Source organism: Apostichopus japonicus, chromosome 1 (assembly GCF_037975245.1).
Source record: "Apostichopus japonicus isolate 1M-3 chromosome 1, ASM3797524v1, whole genome shotgun sequence".
Lineage (NCBI taxonomy): Eukaryota > Metazoa > Echinodermata > Holothuroidea > Aspidochirotida > Stichopodidae > Apostichopus > Apostichopus japonicus.
In genome coordinates, this window is record NC_092561.1 from 7,420,001 (window position 1) to 7,442,052 (window position 22,052).

General features: G+C 37.5%; 2 protein-coding genes across 4 annotated transcripts in view; both read left to right on the forward strand.

Annotated features, from left to right (window-relative positions):
- The window catches only part of LOC139966161 (uncharacterized), a 60,880-nt gene that overhangs the window by 1,007 nt on the left and 37,821 nt on the right, over positions 1–22,052 (forward strand). For both annotated transcript variants that reach the window (XM_071968913.1, XM_071968923.1), the window contains exons 2-6: positions 42–98; positions 1,713–1,820; positions 2,475–2,594; positions 5,525–5,578; positions 7,419–7,469. In XM_071968913.1, coding sequence (XP_071825014.1) covers positions 42–98; positions 1,713–1,820; positions 2,475–2,594; positions 5,525–5,578; positions 7,419–7,469 — 390 coding nt within the window. The remainder of the gene's footprint in view (positions 1–41; positions 99–1,712; positions 1,821–2,474; positions 2,595–5,524; positions 5,579–7,418; positions 7,470–22,052) is intronic.
- Positions 10,314–20,738, forward strand: LOC139966283 (uncharacterized). 2 transcript variants are annotated; one of them, XM_071969143.1, is made up of 8 exons: positions 10,314–13,499; positions 16,721–16,828; positions 17,475–17,594; positions 18,381–18,434; positions 18,503–18,556; positions 19,171–19,224; positions 19,638–19,734; positions 20,103–20,738. In XM_071969143.1, exons 1-8 carry the CDS (start codon positions 13,406–13,408, stop codon positions 20,308–20,310), a joined length of 789 nt encoding a protein of 262 aa, XP_071825244.1. In that variant the 5' UTR covers positions 10,314–13,405; the 3' UTR covers positions 20,311–20,738. The 2 variants fall into 2 exon arrangements, with proteins under 2 accessions (XP_071825244.1, XP_071825249.1); XM_071969148.1 differs by lacking the exon at positions 18,381–18,434 and having other exon boundaries at positions 20,103–20,737.

Below are 22,052 nucleotides of genomic sequence, written 5' to 3' on the forward strand. Positions count from 1 at the left end.
TTTACACTAAATGTAGTCATCTTGCTTCTCATTTTCTTTAGCCAAAAGAGGAACGTCCCACTGTAAAACCACAGGCATTGGCATTGACGTTATTAGCAGTAAGTACCGATGACCATAAGGTTTAGTAATTCTTACAATGTGATGTAAAATTCATCCCCATCTCCAGCTAGATAAGTTTCACGAGTATTAGTGCATATCGATGTCCGGTCTAAAAACTACTGAAGGAGACACACACCCGACCATCATCATTGATATATGTGATAGAGATCACTGTCATCAACAAGTACCCCCCTCCTCCTCCTCTTCCCCCCTCCAGCCAAGAGACACACACCCTATAGAGATCACTGTGATGACCACCTACTCCCTAACAGCTAGACGAAAGAGGGGGAAAAATCGTATTTCCTTGGGGAAATATCACAGGTTTAATGTTCCCTCATACATACAAAACTAAAGACTTGCATAAGCCTAAATGTGACAATAAGTGGTAACATGTGTTTCAATTTATTATATTATTCTTTTAAGTTCTTTAATACAATTTTCTCTTCCTGTATTGGAGATGCTGATTCTAATATATTGAAGCTGTTTATATGTCGTTATTGTCGGCATTGGTTTCAGTGTTGACACTGTTCACACATTTTATACCACGAAAATATGACAAGGGAAACAAGTAAAGGTTCACGATTTCATATGCTAGTGACGATTGCCATCATGGATTTATAAAGGACAAACCCCAGACTTTTAGATTTGGATACATCCCAAAACGGAGTTAGATTTTTCACAGCCGTTTGTATATGAGTTGGTCATCACCCAAGGTTTTTGTCATGTTAACTGGAGAGGATGGTTGGGTTTGTGTCTTATTAAACTATAACTCGTGTTTCCGTATGCCTTTTCAAGTACATATAGGGTGAAGGGAGGTGGTTGGTGGTGAGGGTGGTGGTTGGTGGTGGTGGGGTCTGTTGTTGGTCATAAGTTAATTTTCAGGTGCTATCTGGGTATTGCATTATTCATAATGACTATGATTAAAAGAAGAAACGATGCATGTTGGATTATAGTTCCTTTCGAAAATGGCAAGGATGACTTTTAAAAGAACATTAGTCTTGATATGTGTTACTACAAGACACAATAAAAGCAGTTTGAGTGCCATTCATGTTCCTACAGCTACTCCAGTCTTTAAAGATATTCAGTTTTAAAATATGGCCCAATCTCGAGACTGCTCCGTTAAGGCAAACTTTATGATGACGTCGGCTCCTCAGTGGAGTCCTTAATGTTTCATGTTAATCGATCACGTTTTTATCAACTCTGATAATTCAACCAAAACATGTTCTTTTAATATCAATTAAAACATGAACAGAGCATGATTTGGATATGATACATCGGATATATATATTCAACAACTGTCCATTTGTTCCTGTAAAGTTTGTAACACATTGTGACATGTCACTTGAGGACATTAAAGTCTTAAAGCTTAATTATTCAGTTAATATCGACAGCCTAAACAATCTTTATCTCAGTACTACGTTGTAGTAAACAATCAAACCACCACGACGATGTACTTTTTTTTCCAAAATTTGGGTTATTCGAAGAGATGAATGAAAAACTCAAACCAAACCAAATCAAACCAAACCAAAAGTGTTACCGTTCTTTGATATTGTGTTGGTCAAGACTTAAAAATTAGTCGGACTCAATATTTTTTCCGTCTGCTCTTATTCCAGGTTCTTGTGAGGATCGTTGTTTCCTTGGCTATGATGAAAGTAGCACCTGCCAATGCAATTACCAGTGTATTGAATGTGACAACTGCTGCCATGATATTCAACGCTGTAGTAAGTGTTCGATACAGTTTAGAAATGTATGTGATGTGTTTAAGTACCGGTAGGCCTACTATGAATGTTTTTTTGCATAGCTTCCTATATATATATATTATATTTTTATTATATTTATATATATAAATACCTTCATTGGCGTTCTTACAAAGCCAGTTTATACACATTTACACACCAGTATAGAATCACTGTGATCGAGTGGTGCGGACTTCGGTCTGTGACACAAAGATCCGTGGTTCGATTCCTATGTTCGCCTGATGAGTCCCGAAAGGAGGAAACCGGTCGTGAAGTGGCATTTTCTGGTGTTGATCTCTGTTATACCACTGATGAACCGATTGTTTTTACGATATTAACATTAATTAGTTGCGCTCTGACCCTTTGTAACGTGACGGAGCAGTGCTCTGCCTTAAATGCCTTTGGTTCAATCAGTCCGACGAAGTAAGCAGCATTAGTGCATTAGTCATATATCACCTATCAACAATGACAATCAACAATTGCTTAGACCTGTATTGGTGACATATTTTGCCTTACTCAAGAGATCAACCAACTAAAGCTATATACATCTTTTACTCTCTTTTTCGTTTCTTATGTTTATTTCGAATTGATAAGGTGATGTTTTATTTCAAAGTGTTCAGTTTGAATATCTTCCTGTAGATAACGAAACATCGTGTGCCACGAGATGTGATGCTGATTTCAATCGACGCTATAAATGCCACTGTGACGACGACTGTGAAAAAAATAGGAACTGTTGCTTTGATTACACTGAGCACTGCAGTAAGTCACTTTAAAAGGAGACACAAAACCCAAATATCATCATTGGTCTATGTGATTGAGATGACTGTCATAACCCCCCCTCCTCATCTCACCCTCCAGCCAGGAAACCCAGATATAATCATTAATCTACGTGATAGACATAAATGTCATGAACAACCCCCCCCCCCCCTTCTCATCCCACCCTCCAGCCAGGAAACCAAAATTTCATCATTGATCTATGTGATAGATATAACTGTCATGAACAACTTATCCTCAAAACATCTAAGAAAAACTGTTTCCGTTAAGGAGATATTACAAAATGATTTCCATGTTTTAAAAACACACGAGAATGAGATCTGATCAGGTCTAAACATGAAATCATCGATCCACATTTGTTTCAATGTTTTTTCCCCCTTTTTTTATTTTGATAGAGATGGGTTTTACACATACTGAATGTTCACTTATGAAGTTCTATATGTTGGCATTGATTTAACATTCTACCTTGAAAAACAAGAATAGAAAAACAAATAGAAAGTAGAACCAGATAAACGAACAAAATAAAACGAAACAGTTGATGAAAGTCATAGTAATGTATATTCAAACGTTTTCGAAGATTTCACATCTTCCTCGTCAGGAAATAGATAATAATATAATCTCTTATGTATAGTGCATGCGAAAGTTGTAGTATTAATGATGACTATGTATGTTCAAAGATATAGGAGGTTCTAAAATAAGTTGAGTATAAATGACGATCCATGTTGAAATAGTTGATTGTTTAAAACGGGTTTAAGTTTCTTGATGTACAGTGCCTCCTTAATTTTAATTTCAAAGTCTGTATAGCCGCTGTCTATGACACTAAAGTTGGTGATGTTAGCTGATCGGCAGTCTATACAGTGAGTGATATGCTCATAGATTGCAGATTTGTCAGATAAGTGCTCCTTGACCCTTGTAGCCAGATGTCTTTTAGTCTTACCGATGTAAGTTTGGTTCTTATCACAGGAACCTTCAAATGAATAGATGACATGGCTTTAAGGGCCATGGGGGTCTTATCTTTCAAGGAAAAGTAATTACTGACTTTAAACGTTTTGAAAACTATAATACACTTCTTGTTAACGCCTCTAAAATGTTTAGTTACGGATCTCTTGACATACAATATTTTGAAGACTGTGAATACCTTGGATTGTTTCCGAAGTTCTTACGTGTGAAAGCTCCCAAACTGAAAGTGTATGAAAATGTCAACGATACCATACGGTCATCAGTATTGCGTAAACAGTCATCATTAATACTACAACTTTCGCATGCACTATACATAAGAGATTATATTATTATCTATTTCCTGACGAGGAAGATGTGAAATCTTCGAAAACGTTTGAATATACATTACTATGACTTTCATCAACTGTTTCGTTTTATTTTGTTCGTTTATCTGGTTCTACAAATGTAAAACTCTTCCTAAATTTTACTACCAAATAGAAAGTAAATTGTTTCGGATCCTACTGGCGTTATGACATCACAGATTTCTAAAATGACGACTTTTAAACTAGGACATCACCCAAACGGAACCACTATTTCGTAGCTAACGTAGGAGTGGGGCGGGCGAGGGGAAGGGGGGGGGGCCTATTCTTCACAAAGATCATTACCATTAAAGTTAAAGTTAATGGTTGAGTTTGTATCCCTTAAAGTTGAAGGACTTGCAATATTTTGGGCCTAAAATAATCAATTAGAACACAATAATAAAATATGACGTCATCCAACAGCACCCAAGTCCATTTTCGGGACGAGCTGATTATTCACTTATATCGGATATATACATCTTTGCTCAATATCCATCGTTGATTCAAGTGCTAACGAGTTGTGAAGCCAATCTGACATATTATTGTTACTTCGCACAGTTTACTGAGATTCATGACGGCTTAATTTGTTGGAAGTTCGACATGTCTGCAGAAAGGGCTGGAATACTTTTGTCTTGAAAGATAGTGAGAGACTTTAATTGCTAAATTAAGTGTGAAGTGCAAGTTGTCGAGTGCCATGTTTCCTAGAACATTTTGATGCGTGTGCGTGTGTATGGGTGTTTTTGTATGTGTGCCTACGGAGGACATTTGTCTTCTAAACCAGCCTCCTGTTCTCGTCGTTGTTACTTCACTAGATCGATTTAATAATTGCTTTTTACTTGAAATGATGGTAATACTTATTTATCAAAATAAATATGTTTCATTTCATTGGCTGGTTCATGTAAGATTTCGATCTCATTACAAACTAGTGTACTGTATATTTTGCTTGTCAGAACCTCCAACCAATACTACTGCAGTAACAAATTTTACCACTGAAGCGAATGGAGGTAAGTAGTTCTTGTGCTATTTTGTTAACGGTGTTTGCTTAGTGAATGCCGCTGACGTTAAATAACCTGTCCCAGAGACAATCCCTCCAGTCTGGTGCAGTTATATACTGCGCCCAATGACAAGTTATCTCACAGGTAACTTGTTTAATCCCTGGGTGGAGAGAGGCAATTGAGATAAAGCATCTTGCCCAAGGACAACGTTATGAACGTAGGCAGGAATTGAACCAGCAATCCTTGGATCACAAGTCCGACGCCTTAGCCAATTGGCCACCACGCTAGGTAAACGCAGGTGTCATCTCATATCTCTATATGATATTGACCCAAGTGGAGATGTAGTGTTTCTATTGAAGATGACAATAAAGTTCCTTACGATGCATGGACTTGACTAACAGTGTCAATCATTGAGTTAACTTGAACTGGTTCTATACTTTCTATGGCTGATGAGGTAAAACCTTCTGAGAATTTGTTTGTGTGTGGGTATGTGTGTGTATGTGCTTCTGAAGAGGACATTTGACTTCTATTTATCACAATAAATATGTTTCATGTCATTGGCTGGTTTATGTAAGATTTCGATCTCATTTCAAACTAGTTTATTGTTTACTTTTATTGTAAGATCCTTCAACCAGTACTACTGCAATACCATCTTTGACCCCTAAATCGAATGGAGGTAAGTATTTCTTGTTCTAGTCTTATAAAGGTGTTTGCTTATTATGTGCCGCTGACGTTAAATACTGTCTCTGTTGGTAGACAATAATAGCATTTGCATCGCAAAATCACGTGACCTGAAGCTTTCGTCAAATTTTTCTAGACATCCGTTCCATCTTGCTGTTTGCAGTTAAGTTAAGGTTAGTGTTTCATAATATGACAACCAACGGAATGAGCTGCGCTAGCAAGAATGGCCAGGATTTGAGTGCGAAATCAATAACTTTAAATATTATGAAAGTAACGTCTTTATTATTGTTCGGTGTACGTGGCCGACGGAATGTGTGATTAACGTGTCATTGCATGCGGAGACATTTCTCTGGCTTTGCAGCTCGGAAATCTTAAATGTGCTTAATTTATATACTTTTTTATATACTATATTTTTTACGTGTGTATGATGCTGATAGTGAGCAAAGAATATGTTTATACATCTGTATCTTTGTCATGATTTTTTGTTCCTGGCATCTGTCATTATTTTGGGCCTAACGGTCATTTCCGTGCTATGGTATACATTAGAACGCATAAGCAGAGTTGGTCTATGTGTATGTTATGTGTATCACACGGTGATTGGGTTAATTTTCTTCTCAGCTTTCACTTTAGGGTGTTCACTTCATTAGTTAGGAATGTTAGCAATCCAACAGGCTGTATACAAAGTCAGGCGCTTAGTCAGCCTTTGTGGTGTGAGGGGGGCAAAGTCAAATGTTTGTTCCCATGTTAAGAGTCAGATAATTAAGGTTCAGTTTATTTAAAGCTTGAATTGATATGACTTTTCATGACACCATGTAGGCCATACCTTCTCTTACGAATTCGAACTTTAGGGAGGAGGGAGGATGGAGGGAGGGAGGAGGGGGAGGGGGACCATAAACTTTGGCTGACGTCCTATTTTGGGAGGGGTGTAAATAGGTCTAAGAAATTAGATGGAAAATGGTGCTATCATTTTCATCATTTAACTACATTATGTGTAATAAAATTTTAACTTTACCAGTATATATGACTTTGTTGTGCATGTGTTATGAAATGTAAGCCATTTTGAAGAAATGTTGTGGAGGAAGGGAGGACTAGGCACGCCCCCATGTCGCAAGTGGCTGCAGTCCTGTATGTATTAACGATATCAAGCATTTACAAATATATAATAGTACACATGCGGGTAGGTTACGATAATAATAATAATGTTACATTTATATAGCGCTTTATACCAATATTTCAAATCGCTTGACAGACGTTATATTACCCCTGGTCAATGATGACCAGTCCCAGAGACATCCAGTCCCTTCAGTCGGCTGGCTGCAGTTATATACCGTACTGCGCGCAATGACCAGTTACCTCACAGGAACCCATTTAACCCCTGGGTGGAGAGAGGCAATTGGGATCAAGCATCTTGCCCAAGGACATAACGTCATGCACTTAGGCAAGAATCGAACCAGCAATCATTGGATCACTAGTCGACGCCTTAGCCACCACGCTAGGTTTACGCAGGTGTATCTCATATCTCTATATTATATTGACCCAAGTGGAGATGTAGTGTTTCTATTAAAGATGACAATAAAATTCCATACGATGCACGGACTTGACTAAACGTGTTAATCATTGAGTTAAAATGAACTGGTTCTATACTTTCTAGGACTGATGAGGTAAAACTTTCTGAGAATGTGTTTGTGTTTGTGTGTGGGTATGTGTGTGTATGTGCTTTTGAAGGGGACATTTGACTTCTATTTATCACAATAAATATGTTTCATGTCATTGGCTGGTTTATGTAAGATTTCGATCTCATTACAAACTAGTTTATTGTTTACTTTTACTTTCAGATCCTTCAACCAGTACTGCAATTCCAAATTTGACCCCCAAATCGAATGGAGGTAAGTAGTTCTTGTTCTAGTCTTATAAAGGTGTTTGCTTAGTATGTGCCGCTGACGTTAAATGCTGTCTCTTTTGGAAGACAATAGAGCATTTGCATCGCAAAATCACGTGACCTGAAGCTTTCGGCAATTTTTTTAGGCATCCGTTCCATCTTGATGTTTGCAGTTATATTAAGGTTAGTGTTTCATAATTTGACAACCATCGGAATGAGCTGCGCTATCAAATATGTCCGAGATTTGAGTTAGAAATCAATAACTTTATATGCTATGAAAGTAACGTCTTTATTATTGTTCGGTGTACGTGGCCGACGGAATGTGTGATTAACGTGTAATTGCATGCCGAGACATTTCTCTGGCTTTGCAGCTCGGAAATCTTAAATGTGCTTAATTTATATACTTTTTTATATACTATATTTTTTACGTGTGTATGATGCTGATAGTGAGCAAAGAATATGTTTATACATTTGTATCTTTGTCATGATTTTTTGTTCCGGGCATCTGTCATTATTTTGGGCCTAACGGTCATTTCTGTGCTATGCTATACATTAGAACCATGTAGCAGAGTTGGTCTATGTGTATGTTATGTGTATCACACGGTGATTGGGTTAATTTTCTTCTCAGCTTTCACTTTAGGGTGTACACTTCATTAGTTAGGAATGTTAGCAATCCAACAGGCTGTATAAAAAGTCAGGCGCTTAGTCAGCCTTTGTGGTGTGAGGGGGGCAAAGTCAAATGTTTGTTCCCATGTTAAGAGTCAGATAATTAAGGTTCAGTTTATTTAAAGCTTGAATTGATATGACTTTTCATGACACCATGTAGGCCATACCTTCTCTTACGAATTCGAACTTTAGGGAGGAGGGAGGATGGAGGGAGGGAGGAGGGGGAGGGGGACCATAAACTTTGGCTGACGTCCTATTTTGGGAGGGGTGTAAATGGGTCTAAGAAATGTTTGTCTCGGTAAGGGGATTAGATGGAAAATGGTGCTATCATTTTCATCATTTAACTACATTATGTGTAATAAAACTTTAACTTTACCATGATATATGACTTTGTGTGCATGTGTTATAAAATGTAAGCCATTTTGAAGAAATTTTGTGGAGGAAGGGAGGACTAGGCACGCCCCCATGTCGCAAGTGGCTGCAGTCCTGTATGTATTACCGATATGAAGCATATACAGATATATAATAGTACATGCGGGTAGGTTACGATAATAATCATAATGTTACATTTATATAGCGCGTTATACCAATATTTCAAATCGCTTGACAGACGTTATATTACCCCTGGTCAATGATAACTAGTCCCAGAGACATCCAGTCTCTTCAGTCGGCTGGCTGCAGTTATATACTGCGCCCAATGACAAGTTACTTACAGAAACCCATTTTACCCCTGGGTGGAGAGAGACAATTGAGATAAAGCATCTTGCCCAAGGACACATCGTAATGAACTTACATGGGCAGGAATCGAACCAGCAATCATTGGATCACTAGTCCGACGCCTTAGCCAATTGGCCACCACGCTAGGTAAATGCAGGTGTCATCTCATATCTCTATACATATTGACCCAAGTAGAGATGTAGTGTTTCTATTAAAGATCACAACAAAGTTCCATACGATGCATGGACTTGACTAAAAGTGTCAATCATAGAGTTAAATATAACTCGTTCCATACTTTCTATGGCTGATGAGGTAAAATTTCGATCTCATTACAAACTAGTTAATTGTTTACTTTTATTGTCAGAACCTTCAACCAGTGCTACTGCAGTAACAAATTTGACCGATAAAGCGAATGGAGGTACCGGTAAGTAGTTCTTGTTCTAGTCTGATGAAGGTATTTGCTTAGTATATGCCGGTGACGTTAAATGATGTCTATGCTGGAAGACATTTGACATAATCTTTTGATTTTGAGGAGTATAAAAGAGAAAGAGAGAGAGAGATGGTTGGATGTCACATAGTGAAGATTTAATTGATCAGATCAAGATTCCGTCTACTTTTTCGGCTCAATGGAATCTTCTTAGAAAGTAATTGATGACTGGATAAGAAATTTTGAACATTTTGACCGTCCAAACAAAACTTGCTTCATACTTTGAAACACATTCCAAAAGTAAAATTTGTTAACAATTTTCTAATTATTTGAAATGATCATGACTTTGACCCCAACTGTTGCCTTATATTTTCAGATTCAGGACTTATAGTCGTGGTCATCCTTGTAATATGTCTGGTAATTACATCAGCGATTGCGGCTGCAGTGTTCATCTTAGTAAGAAAGAGAAGGACGTAAGTATGACCAGTAGGTCTATATAAATATATATATATATATATATATTTATATATATATATATATATATATATATATATATATATATATATATATATATATATATATAAATAAATATATATATATATATATATATATATATATATATAAATATATATATATATATATATATATATATATATATATATATATGGGGTTCCCTGCATTCACCATTCCCTGCTTTTGAAAATAAGAGCAATGCTGAACATGTATCACGTCAATTTGGTACCGCGATGGTTAAGAAATTGCTCTTACAAATATTGAGTCTCCTTTTGGCGTTCCATGTCACCTTGGTAACAAGATATCTATTTTTTTTCCCGTTAGAAATCCACCGACAACTGAAAACGGAAGTAACGCATATAGCAGTGGGCCTACTGATATCATATCCGGTACGGGGCCGGAGGAACAGGGCGGTGGTTACTACGCTTCGGTAAAAGAAAATGAATATGCAAATCAAGAAGAAGGATTTGAAAGTAACGTTGCATATCAGAGTTACGAAGAAAAAATAATTCAAGATATTGTCAAGACATAAAATCATTAAATAACTTCTAGCTTGTGCCAAGGATATATATATTTTCAGTATATCTGGAGTTCCTTCTATCATGGACGATGAAGAATTAACGGAGAAATTGGAAGAATATGGATGTACCATAAAGGGATCATGTCATCGGAAGACATATCCAGAATACCCGATCATTAAATATGGTAAATGATATGTTCGTCTGGAGCTCCCATCGTCAGTCCAAGCCTACCTTATGCCATTGTCATCAACAAAGTTCATATGAGACTGAAGCATAATGGACAGTCTAAAGTTTGCAATTTGTGTCTTGGTAATGACCATATCATGCGTAATTGTCCTAAATATTTATGCAAAATTTGCAACACACAATGACACACAGAATCCCATTGCCCAATTTTTAGTAAGTCTACAGATTTTTTAAACATTATGCACTCGTACTGTTTTTACCCTACGATAACAAAACCTACTCGTTTTAGTAGTAATGTAGCTACTGTTATTGATAACATTATAACGAATGCTAATTCCTCTCTTACTACAGGCATACTCATTACTGGTTTAAGTGATCATATGCCTATATTCCTAAAGGTTCTTGACAGGACAAACAAGACCAAAGATTCCTTTTCATATACGAAATTTTAACAGACTGAACATATCAGAATTATCGACGACATTGAGAAGCAAACATGGGATGAGGTGTTAACTAAAGTTGATGCTAATTCAGCTTACAACTCATATTTTATTTAACTTATAATAAGTGTTTTCCTATTCTATTAACTACTAAAGGAAATAGGCGCCAGAGAAAACATCCATGGATTACTAAGGGTATACTAAAATCTATTAAAAGAAAAAAACATCTCTACAGACTTTACTCCAAAGCTCCTACAAAGAGCAATAAAGAAAATTATGTTGCTTACCGAAACAAGTTAAACCACACAATAAGATTTTCTAAAATGCTAAGGCTCTTAAGAGAGACCGTAAGAAATCATCGTACCCATCTGTTTTCAAAGACGGCGATCACGAAACCAGCGACGATCAAGAAATTGCAAACGGCTTTAACGATTTCTTCATTAACCTTGGACCCTCACTTGCCAGCAAAATCAATCATACTGCAAAATCAAACAACCCCATATATAGTAATAATAGTACGCGAAACTCTATTTTCACCTACCCTGTCAGGGAGGAGGAACTTTAACGTGTAGCGAATCATTGCTTAAAGCCAAAGAAAGCAGCTGGGTATGATGATTTCAAGCCAGATATTGTTATGCAGGTATTACCTTTCATTGTCACCCCTCTTACTCATATCTGTAACATATCGTTCACCACTGGGGTATTCCCAGACAAGCTGAAGTTTGCTAAGGTCTTACACATTTTAAGAAAGGAGAATCCAATATCTAAGAGAACTACCGACCAATCTCTATTCTATCATGCTTTTCCAAAATTCTCGAACGTCTCATGTCGGACAGAATAATAAATTTTCTCGATGCTAATGACAATATGGAGTCCGCCCTGGTCACTCAACTGAGCTTGCCCATGGCAGATGCCATTGATAAATTATACGATAGCCTTGATAAGAAGAAAACATGTATTGGTATATTCTTAGACCTATCAAAAGCATTTGATACCATTGACCACCGTATTCTCCTAATCAAGTTATCATTCTACGGTATTAGAGGACCAACCCTTAACTGGATGGACAGCTACTTATCGAAACGTTTAGAGTATACTTCGTATAAGAACACCGTGTCTGACTATGCTGAAATCCGCTGTGGTGTTCAATATTAGGACCACTTCTTTTCATTATAGATATCAATGACATATGTCATATCTCTAATACTGCAAAAACTATTTTATTTGCTGATGACACTAGTATATTTTTCGAATCCAATAATTTGAATACTTTACATGACATAGTATTCACGGAGTTGAATCAATTTAACGACTGGTTTGCCACTAATAAGCTATCACTTAATCTTGATAAAACCAGCTACATTGTTTTCAATAAAAGTAAATCTTTCTCTTGGAAAAAAGACATTTTAATGGATGGTAAGCTTATCAAGCATGTACATAGTATTAAGTTTCTCGGATTATATATTGATAGTAAACTTACTTGGTGTGAACATATATCAAATATTGCAAACACTGTGGTGAAAAATGTTGGTATCATTTCTAAGTTGAAACACTACTTTCCTCAGAATATTCTTAGAATGCTTTACCAAACATTAGTTTTCCCCCATTTTTCATATTGCTCTATAATCTGGTCTGGCACCCATAATGTTTATCTTCACCCTCTTGAAATCATACAAAAGAAAGTCATTCGTCATATAACTCATTCTGAATATCGTGAACACACCAGCTCACTTTTCAAATTGCTCAACTTATTAAAATTTAGCGACATTGTTAGGCTGAATGTAGCCACATTATTTTACAAGGCTTGGAATGACTTACTTCCTACAGCCAAATTTCATGACTTCTTTACTATTAACAGCGCCATATATAGTCACCGCACTAGAAGTGCCGGTCAAGCACACCACAACTTATGTAATATAACATTCGGTACGTTACGTTTAAAGAATCGTGCTATGAGGACATGGAATTCTCTAAATGCTACTATAAAATCTAAACCATCTAGAGTAACATTTAGAAAAACGCTAAAAAAAGAAGTAATTTCTCAGTATTGATACATCGTTTATATTGTATGTTACTAATTATTCCTTATTAGGACATTAGTTCTATTTTCATTTATGTAAATATGTATTTTTTTGCTTTCTTTCTTGGGAGTCCTTTACCTTGTTAAGCCTGAATTGGCTTTTTAGAGGACTTCCCTCCATATGTATATATTTATTATCTGTGGAAAATCAAATAAATCAAATCAAATCAAATGAAATCACAGGCAGATATCAAACCACAGTTATTATGAAGTATGGCTAAACTGAGTAAAACGATGTGACTGTTCCGTTTGTGTCAGAAGAGGTTTCGAAGTATTTCCTGTTTCTGTTTCACCCAGGTCATTATTTAAGCCGCTGTCTTTGAACAATAAAGTATATAAGTTGTGAAGGTGTTGGTGGTGCACGTTGGATGTAAAGAAGTAGTGAGTAGTAGCATGAGGCTATGGGCAACCCAAACATTGTTACAGTGGAGTTTGATTATTGCAACATTGCTGAGCCAAACGATGCGACGAACTGTGGCTACCCAAGGTAGGTACAGATTACTGAATATGTCCACAGCGTTATAAGACGCCGTGCAGCTATATATATATAGCATCGTCGGAGTAGCCTACCGTGACATAACCTTGGACTATAGTAAAACTTGCCCTCGCTGTATGTGCGATTTCATAGATACGCTTTATCGATAGATGACATTTATCATTCAATCAATCAATCCATTGATCATTCAATAAAGGCTCCGAAATACAAACTACTGCTGATACTCGTTCTAAAGCATGTAGGCTTCTTCTTCCTTGTATGTTTTCATTGTAAATGTTCTTTATAAATTCTGGCAGTGTATTCTATATTTCTTGTAGCATAGATAGTTAAATAGAGACTTTAGACTTATGGTCTTCTCAATATCATTGTTCTTGTTCTTGTTCTTATTCTTACTATTAGTGTTAGTAATATTAATAATTGTATAATTAATATTTGAGGCGGACGGGAGATGGGGAGGGGTGGGGGGGGGTAAACTTTGGCTAATTCTCTGCAACAATATTAATTGTCAAGTTAAGCCTAATATGATCAAATTTCACCGCATCCTGTAAAGACGAGTGATAGAGAAGACACTTTCCATTAAACCCGAAAGATTTGAAATATTTTGATACTAATAGGTTTCGTTAATTCCCTTCCTCTTTCCTGCATTGGTTTATATGTAACTCCATAATAGATGAAGCAGGGAATCCGAAAGTTCATAAGTGTCATTGATATATTTAACATTAACTAAAACAAACATTTTTCTGCACCCTTGGAGGATGTCATCCGAAAGCACGGTCTTTCATGCACTATTTACGCTGACGACACGCAATTATTCATCGGATTGAACTCACAAAACTGTCAGCTGACAGTAGCAAAAGTGGAAAATTGCATCAAGGACATGAAATTCTGGATGGCGAACAATTTCCTGGTCCTAAATGATGACAAAACAGAATTAATTCATCCTTCATCTCGATTTGCAAGATCTCTTCAAACATCTTCTGTTGTTGCTGGTGACTCAACAGTTGCGTCTGTGCCGTATGTTCGTGATCTGGGTGTTATATTTGATTGTCACTTAACAATGTCTCGACATATCAACAATATCTGCCGCGGAGCTACCGTGGCCTTGAGTAAAATTGGCAAACTCCGAAAGTATCTCGACCAAGCCACCACCGAAAAGCTAGTGCGAGCCATTGTTATCAGCAGGCTCGACAACTGTAAATGCCTTCTGTATGGCCTCCCACAGAAAGACATCTCTAAGCTACAACAAATACAGAACATTAGGAGTGTTAGCTCAGTGGTTAACGCCGGTGCCTTTCAATCATAAGGTCCCCGGTTCGAGTCACTCCAAGATTAATGTGTATGTGGTCTAGTTACAGAGTTGTTGACAATTGACAATTCATAATCATGGACGTTAAATATGAATGTAAGAGACTGACTTCGGTCAGCTTGCAGCTTTGATAAGCCAATGAGGCTTCTTCGCGAGTCGACCACATCTCTCCAATTCTTCGTGATCACCTCCACTGATGGTTACCTATTAAGCAAAGAATCACTTTCAGGATATTCCTACTCACCTACAAATCTCTGTATGACACTGCACCTACATACACCTGCGATATGTTGACCCCGTCAATTTCAGCCCTGGGGACTTCGAGCTGGAAACTTCAGACCTACGAACAATCTTGTTCCAGTTCGCGCACGCACATATACATATGGGGCCCGCTCGTTTGCCGTCGCCGCCCGGTGCTATGGAACGCTACACCAGTCAATATCCGCGAATCTATGTTCATAAACCATTTCAAGTAACAACTGAAAACATTACTCTTCAAAGTGGTCTATGAATGTCACGATTTTGTCAATTAATTTGTCTTTCGACTATCATCTTTCATCTATGTGATAAAGATCACTTGCATCAACAACTATCCCCTCCTAATCCCACCCTCCAGCCAAGAGACACACACCGACCATCATCAATGATCTATGTGACAGAGATCACTGTCATCAACAACTACCCCTCCCCCACCACCCCTCCGCATCCCACCCTCCAGCCAAGAGACTCACACCCGACCATCATCATTGATCTATGTGATAGAGATCACTGTCTTCAACAACTACCCCCTCCCCCTACTCATCCCACCCTCCAGCCAAGAGACGCACACCCTATAGAGATCACTGAGTTGATCACCTCCTCCCAAACAGCAATATGAAAAAATAATATTAAATCGTATTTTCTTTGGGAATTATCACAGGTTTAATGTGACAATACGGGCTAAAATGTGTTTTAATTTATTTTATTATTCTTTAAGTTCTGTTATACAATTTTCTCTTTCTGTATTGGAGATGCTGACTATAAAATATTGAAGCTGTTTATATGTCGTAATTGATGGCATTGGTTTCAGTGTTGACAGTGTTCATACAATTCATACCATGAAGACTTTTCTATTAAAGCTGTTTGTATATGAGTTGGTCATCAACTATGGTCTTTGTCATGTTAGCTGGAGAAGATGGTTGGGTTTGTGTCTTACTTAACTATAACTCGATTTTCCGTATGCCTTTTCAAGTAAATATAGAGTGGAGGGAGGTGGGGTGGTGAGGGTGGTGGTTGATGGTGGTGGTGGGGGTTGTTGGGCATAATTTACTTTCAGGTGCTATCTGGGTATTGCATTATCCATAATGACAATGATTAAAAGAAGAAAAGATGCAAGACTGCAGCCAGATGAATGTTGGATTAGAGTTCCTTTTCGAAAATTGCAAGGATGACTTTTAAAAGAACATTAGTCTTGATATGGTTTACTGCAAGACAAAATAAAAGCAGTTTGAGTGCCATTCATGTTCCTACAGCTATTCCAGTCTTCCGAGATATTCACTTGTTCTTTTAATATCAAATTAAACATTAACAGAACATGATTTGGATGATATTCAACAACTGTCCATTTATTCCTGTAAAATTTGTATTACATTGTGACATGTCACTTGAGGACATTAAAGTCTTAAAGCTCCATTATGCAGTTAATATCGATGGTCTATAAAGCTCTTACTATCAGTACTATTTTGTAGTACACAATCAAACCATCACGATGAACTACTATATTTGCCAAAATTTGGGTATATTCGGAGAGATGCATAAAAAAATCAAACCAAAACAAAGGTGTCCCCGTTCTTCGTTATTGTGTTGGTAAAGTTTAAAAAAAATAGTCTGACCCATGTTTTCTTTCCTTCTTCAACTTTTATTCCAGGTTCTTGTGATGGTCGTTGTTTCCTTGGCTATGATAAACGTCTCACCTGTCAATGCAATTACCAGTGTATTGAATTAAACGACTGCTGCGGAGATATTCAACACTGTAGTAAGTGTTCCATACAGTTTAGAAATGTATGTGATGTTTTGAAGTACCGGTACTATGATATTAATTGTATTTTGTATATATATATATATATATTTATATATATATATATATGTTTCTAGATGCCCTCGTTGACAGTTTGACAGCCAATTTATACGCATTCACACACCAAGCCAGTGGAATCATTGTGGTTGAGTGGTACGGACTTCGGTCTGTGATACAAAGGTTCGTGGTTCGATTCCTACCTTCGCATGATGAGCCCCAAAGGATGAAAACGGTCGTGAAGTGGCATTTTCTGGTGTGTTGATCTCTGTCATTCCACTCATGAACCGATTGTTTTTACGACATTAACATTAATTGGGCGCTCAATGACAATTTGTAACGCGAAGGATCTGCCTTAAAAGGCTTTGGTTCAATCAGTCCGCCGAAGTAAGCAGCATTAGTGCATTAGTCCTATTTCACCTATCAACAATGACAATCAATAAATGCTTAGACCTGTATTGGTGACATATTTTGCCTTACTCAAGAGATCAACTAACTATAGCTATATACATCTTTTACTCTCTTTTTCGTTTCTTTTTTTTTTATAATTCGAATTCATAAGGTTATGTTTTATTTCAAAGTGTTCAGTTTGAATATCTTCCTGTAGATAACCTAGCATCGTGTGCCACGAGATGTGATGCTAATTACAATCCATTCGATGACTGCCACTGTGACAACCGCTGTGAAAGAAATGGGAACTGTTGCTTTGATTACCCTGAGCACTGCAGTAAGTCACTATAAAAGGAGGCACAAAACCCAAATATCATCATTGGTCTATGTGATGGAGATGACTGTCATGAATACCCCCCCCCCTCCTCATCCCATCCTCCAGCCAGGAAACCAAAATATGATCATTAATCTACGTGATAGAGAAGACTGCCATGAACACTTCCCACTCCCCCTCCTTATCCCACCCTCCAGCCAGGAAAGCAAAATTTAATAATTAATCTACGTGATAATGATGACTGTCATGAACAACTACCCCCCTCCCCCTATTCATCCCTGAAGAAGAGCTGATTATTCACTTATATTGGATATAAACATCATTGCTCAGTATCTATTGTTGATTGAAGTGCTAATGAGTTGTGTAGCCAATCTTACATATTATTGTTACTTCGCACAATTTTACTAAGATTCATGACGGCTTAAATTGTTGGAGGTTTGACATGTGTGCAGAAAGGGCTGAGAAACTTTTGTCTTGAAAGATAGTGAGAGACTTTAATTGCTAAATCAAGTGTAAAGTGCAAGTTGTCGAGTGCCACATTTCCTAGAACATTTTTATGTGTGTGCGTGTGTGTGCGTGCGTGTATGTGTGCCTATAGAGGCCATTTGTCTTCTAAACCAGCCTCCTCCCCTCGTCGTTGTTACTTCTATAGATCTATATAAAAATGCTTTTTACTTGAAATGATGGTAATACTTATTTATCACAATAAATATGTTTCATTTCATTGGCTGGTTCATGTAAGATTTCGACCTCATTACAAACTAGTGTACTGTATCCTTTGCTTGTCAGAACCTCCAACCAGTAGTACTGAAGTACCAACTTTGACCACTGAAGCGAATGGAGGTAAGTAGTTCTTGTGCTAGTTTGATAAAGGTGTTTACTCTTTAAAGGTGTTTGCCTTTGCTTGTTAGAACCTCCAACCAGTAGTACTGAAGTACCAACTTTGACCACTGAAGCGAATGGAGGTAAGTAGTTCTTGTGCTAGTTTGATAAAGGTGTTTGCTTAGTGAATGCCGCTGACATTACATAACCTGTCCCAGAGACAATCCCTCCAGTCTGCTGCAGTTTTATACTTCGCCCAATTACAAGTTACCTCACAGGTAACTTGTTTAACCCCTGGTTGGAGAGAGGCAATTGAGATCAAGCATCTTGCCCAAGGACACAACGTAATGAACTTGGGCAGGAATCGAACCAGCAATCCTTGGATCACAAGTCCGACGCCTTAGCCAATTGGCAACCACGCTAGGTAAACGCAGGTGTCATCTCATATCTCTATATGATATTGACCCAAGTGGAGATGTAGTGTTTCTATTGAATTTGACAATAAAGTTCCTTACGATGCATTCACTTGACTAAAAGTGTCAGTCATTGAGTTAACTTGAACTGGTTGTATACTTTCTACGGCTGATAAAGAACACCTTCTGAGATTGTGTTTGTGTGTGGGTATGTGTGTGTATGTGCTTCTGAAGAGGACATTTGACTCTTATTTATCACAATAAATATGTTTCATGTCATTGGCTGGGTTATGTAAGATTTCGATCTCATTACAAACTAGTTTATTGTTTACTTTTATTGTCAGATCCTTCAACCAGTACTACTGCAGTAACAAATTTGACCACTGAAGCGTATGGAGGTAAGTAGTTCTTGTGCTAGTTTGATAAAGCTGTTTTCTTAGTGAATGCCGCTGACGTTAAATGCTGTCTATGTTGGCAGACATTTGACATAATCTTTTGATTCTATGTTGGCAGATTTTTGAGGAGTTTAAAGGAGAAAGAGAAAGAGAGAGAGAGAGGTGGAGAGAGGGTAGGAGGTCACAGAATGAAGATTTAATTGATCAGATCAAGATACCGTCTACTTTTTCGGCTCAATGGAATCTTAACTAGAAAGTAATTGATAACTGGATAAGAAATTTTGAACATTTTCACCGTCCAAGCAAATGTTGCCTCATACTTTGAAACACATTCAAAAAGTAAAATTTGTTAACAATTTTCTAATTATTTGAAATGATCATGACCTTTGACCCCTACGGTTGCCTTATATTTTCAGATTCAGGACTTATAGTCGTTGTCATCCTTGTAATATGTTTGGTAATCACATCAGCGATCGCGGCTGCAGTGTTCATCTTAGTAAGAAAGAGAAGGACGTAAGTATGACGAGTATATGACTATATATGTATATATATGTACATACATTCAAAGTTAATATCTGATCATTCATATATAGTTGAAAGAAAGTTGAACCAAGTTTTTCTAAAGTTTGATGTGGTTTAAGTGTCTACCAGATAAGGCATTGTATTTTTAATCAACGGATAGGCGGTGGGTGTAGGAATGAGTTGATTGGGTTCCCTGCATTCACCATTGCCTATGCTTTTGAAAATAAGATGCAATGCTGAACATGTATCACGTCAATTTGGTACCGCGGTGTTTAAGAAATTGCTCGTCCATACATATAAGTACCCTTTTGGCGTTCTATGTCACTTTGGTAACAAGATATCTATTTGTTTTTCGTTAGAAATCCAACGACGACTGAAAACGGAAGTAACGCACATGGTAGTGGCCCTACTAATGTCATATCCGGCACGGGGCAGGAGGAACAGGGCAGTGTTTACTACTCTTCAGTAAAAGAAAGTGAATATGCAAATCAAGAAGAAGGATTTGATAGTAACTTTGCATATCAGATTTACGAAAAACAAATATTTCAAGATATTGTCACGACATAACATCATGAAATAATTTCTAGCTTGTGCCAAGGATTTGAAAATTAAGAATATATATAAATATATTTATATATATGTATATATATATATATATATATATATATATTATAAGGATAGAATTTTACATACAATAGAATGTATAATATTATGTAAAACTGCAATTTTTTGGGGTCCAGTGCGGCGCATTAGCATAAGGGAATATGCAACACATATTCCCACGCGCACGTGTTCAGGTGGTCTGACGTCACTAGTAGGTCACAACCTATTACATTTCAGGACATTGTCCAATCGGTGTAAGTAAGTGTTAACTAATCCCTCATTTGTTCCATTAAGTAATTATTCAACTAATACGTAGTAATATGTACATCAACATCACGTGACTATACTCTCCTGACCAGTGGCGTAGGAAGGTACTTTTGTGTGGGGGGCTGAAGACTGATGGCCGGCCTGGGGGAGGGGTCTAAGGGGAGGGGAGGCAATTTTTTGCATTTCCAGGTGGCCTCAGATGCAATTTGGTGCAATATAGCACACTTCAACACCCACTCCAATTTGTAGACTTAATTTTGTATTTTCACCTGGCCTTAGATGCAATTTGGTGCTCCAAATGAGATTTTTCTTCTCATTTGAAAATGAGAAAGGGGTTTTCTGACTTGCGAACCGGGGGGCGGAATGATACTTCCGCCCCTCCACATTTTTCACTGGGGGCTGGCGCCCCCCACCCCCCGGTTCCTACGCCCTTGCTCCTGACCAATGTGATCTTACCTGTACTCTATTAGTTAAATTGAAAACTCAGTCTTACTGGCAAAGTTTTTCACGTTTTTCGTATCGACGTAATGGTACTGAAATTGCTGCATTGCATGGGAATTTATGAACATTTTTAATATAACGACAAAAGAATCCTTTTACCAGGATCCCATTTTGGTTTCGGAGCACCCTAATGGGTTGATTGTCAAGTCTTACACGATGTTAGATTTGTTATTTGATGTATATAAGGAAGTAAGGTACATTGAGTCAAATTTGCAGCGAATATTTCCATTTCATTACCTTTCTACTCAGTTTACTTTCCTAACGTTCAAACCACGAAAATATACAAGTTCTTCGAAATTTAAAGAATGCCTTCCGCGTTTATTTTTTCACTTTCAGTACTTTTCGAGTAAATCATTGAAATAATAGTCTGGAATATATCGTATCATTTTTTTGTGTGCTAGAAATTTAACGCAAGGAAGAACTGAGTATAGAGACAATTAGTATGGTAATTATACCAATGACGTCATATTCGGCAGAGGACCGAAGCCAGAGGCGGAGCGTCCATACAGTCAGAGGGGAGGATGCCCCCTCCCCCCCCCCTGACGGACTCAAATGGACTGCTGGCGCACTTTTCAGCTTTTTACCACTTTTTACTTATTCGCGATTATTGACTTTCTTATTGCGCTCTCAAATACGTATTGACATTTGTCACAATTTGTTGGTGTAATTTTCTAACAAAATAGCGATGACACCTATTTATTCTTCGTTTATCTGCAAATTAGCAAGGCCCGGAAAGGGTCATTTCCGGCGATCAAGGAAGTATCTTTACTCAAAAAATTTATGTACGCTCCGCGCCAACCTGTGGTGGCGCTCCGCTTAGATAGTGTCGCAAGTGCCCCTACGGACCATTCTCTCCCCCTGACCAATACCCCTATAGCTCCGCCACTGACCGAAGCTGCATGATGTTATTCTCGTGTTGTACAATACAAACGTTATGT

Coding starts and splice junctions, on each gene's coding strand:
- LOC139966283 (XM_071969143.1), top strand. CDS start 13,406: ATGAGGCTATGGGCAACCCAAACATTGTTACAGTGGAGTTTGATTATT. Junction 16,829..17,474: donor CGGAGATATTCAACACTGTA/GTAAGTGTTCCA, acceptor ATCTTCCTGTAG/ATAACCTAGCATCGTGTGCC. Junction 19,735..20,102: donor TTAGTAAGAAAGAGAAGGAC/GTAAGTATGACG, acceptor GTTTTTCGTTAG/AAATCCAACGACGACTGAAA.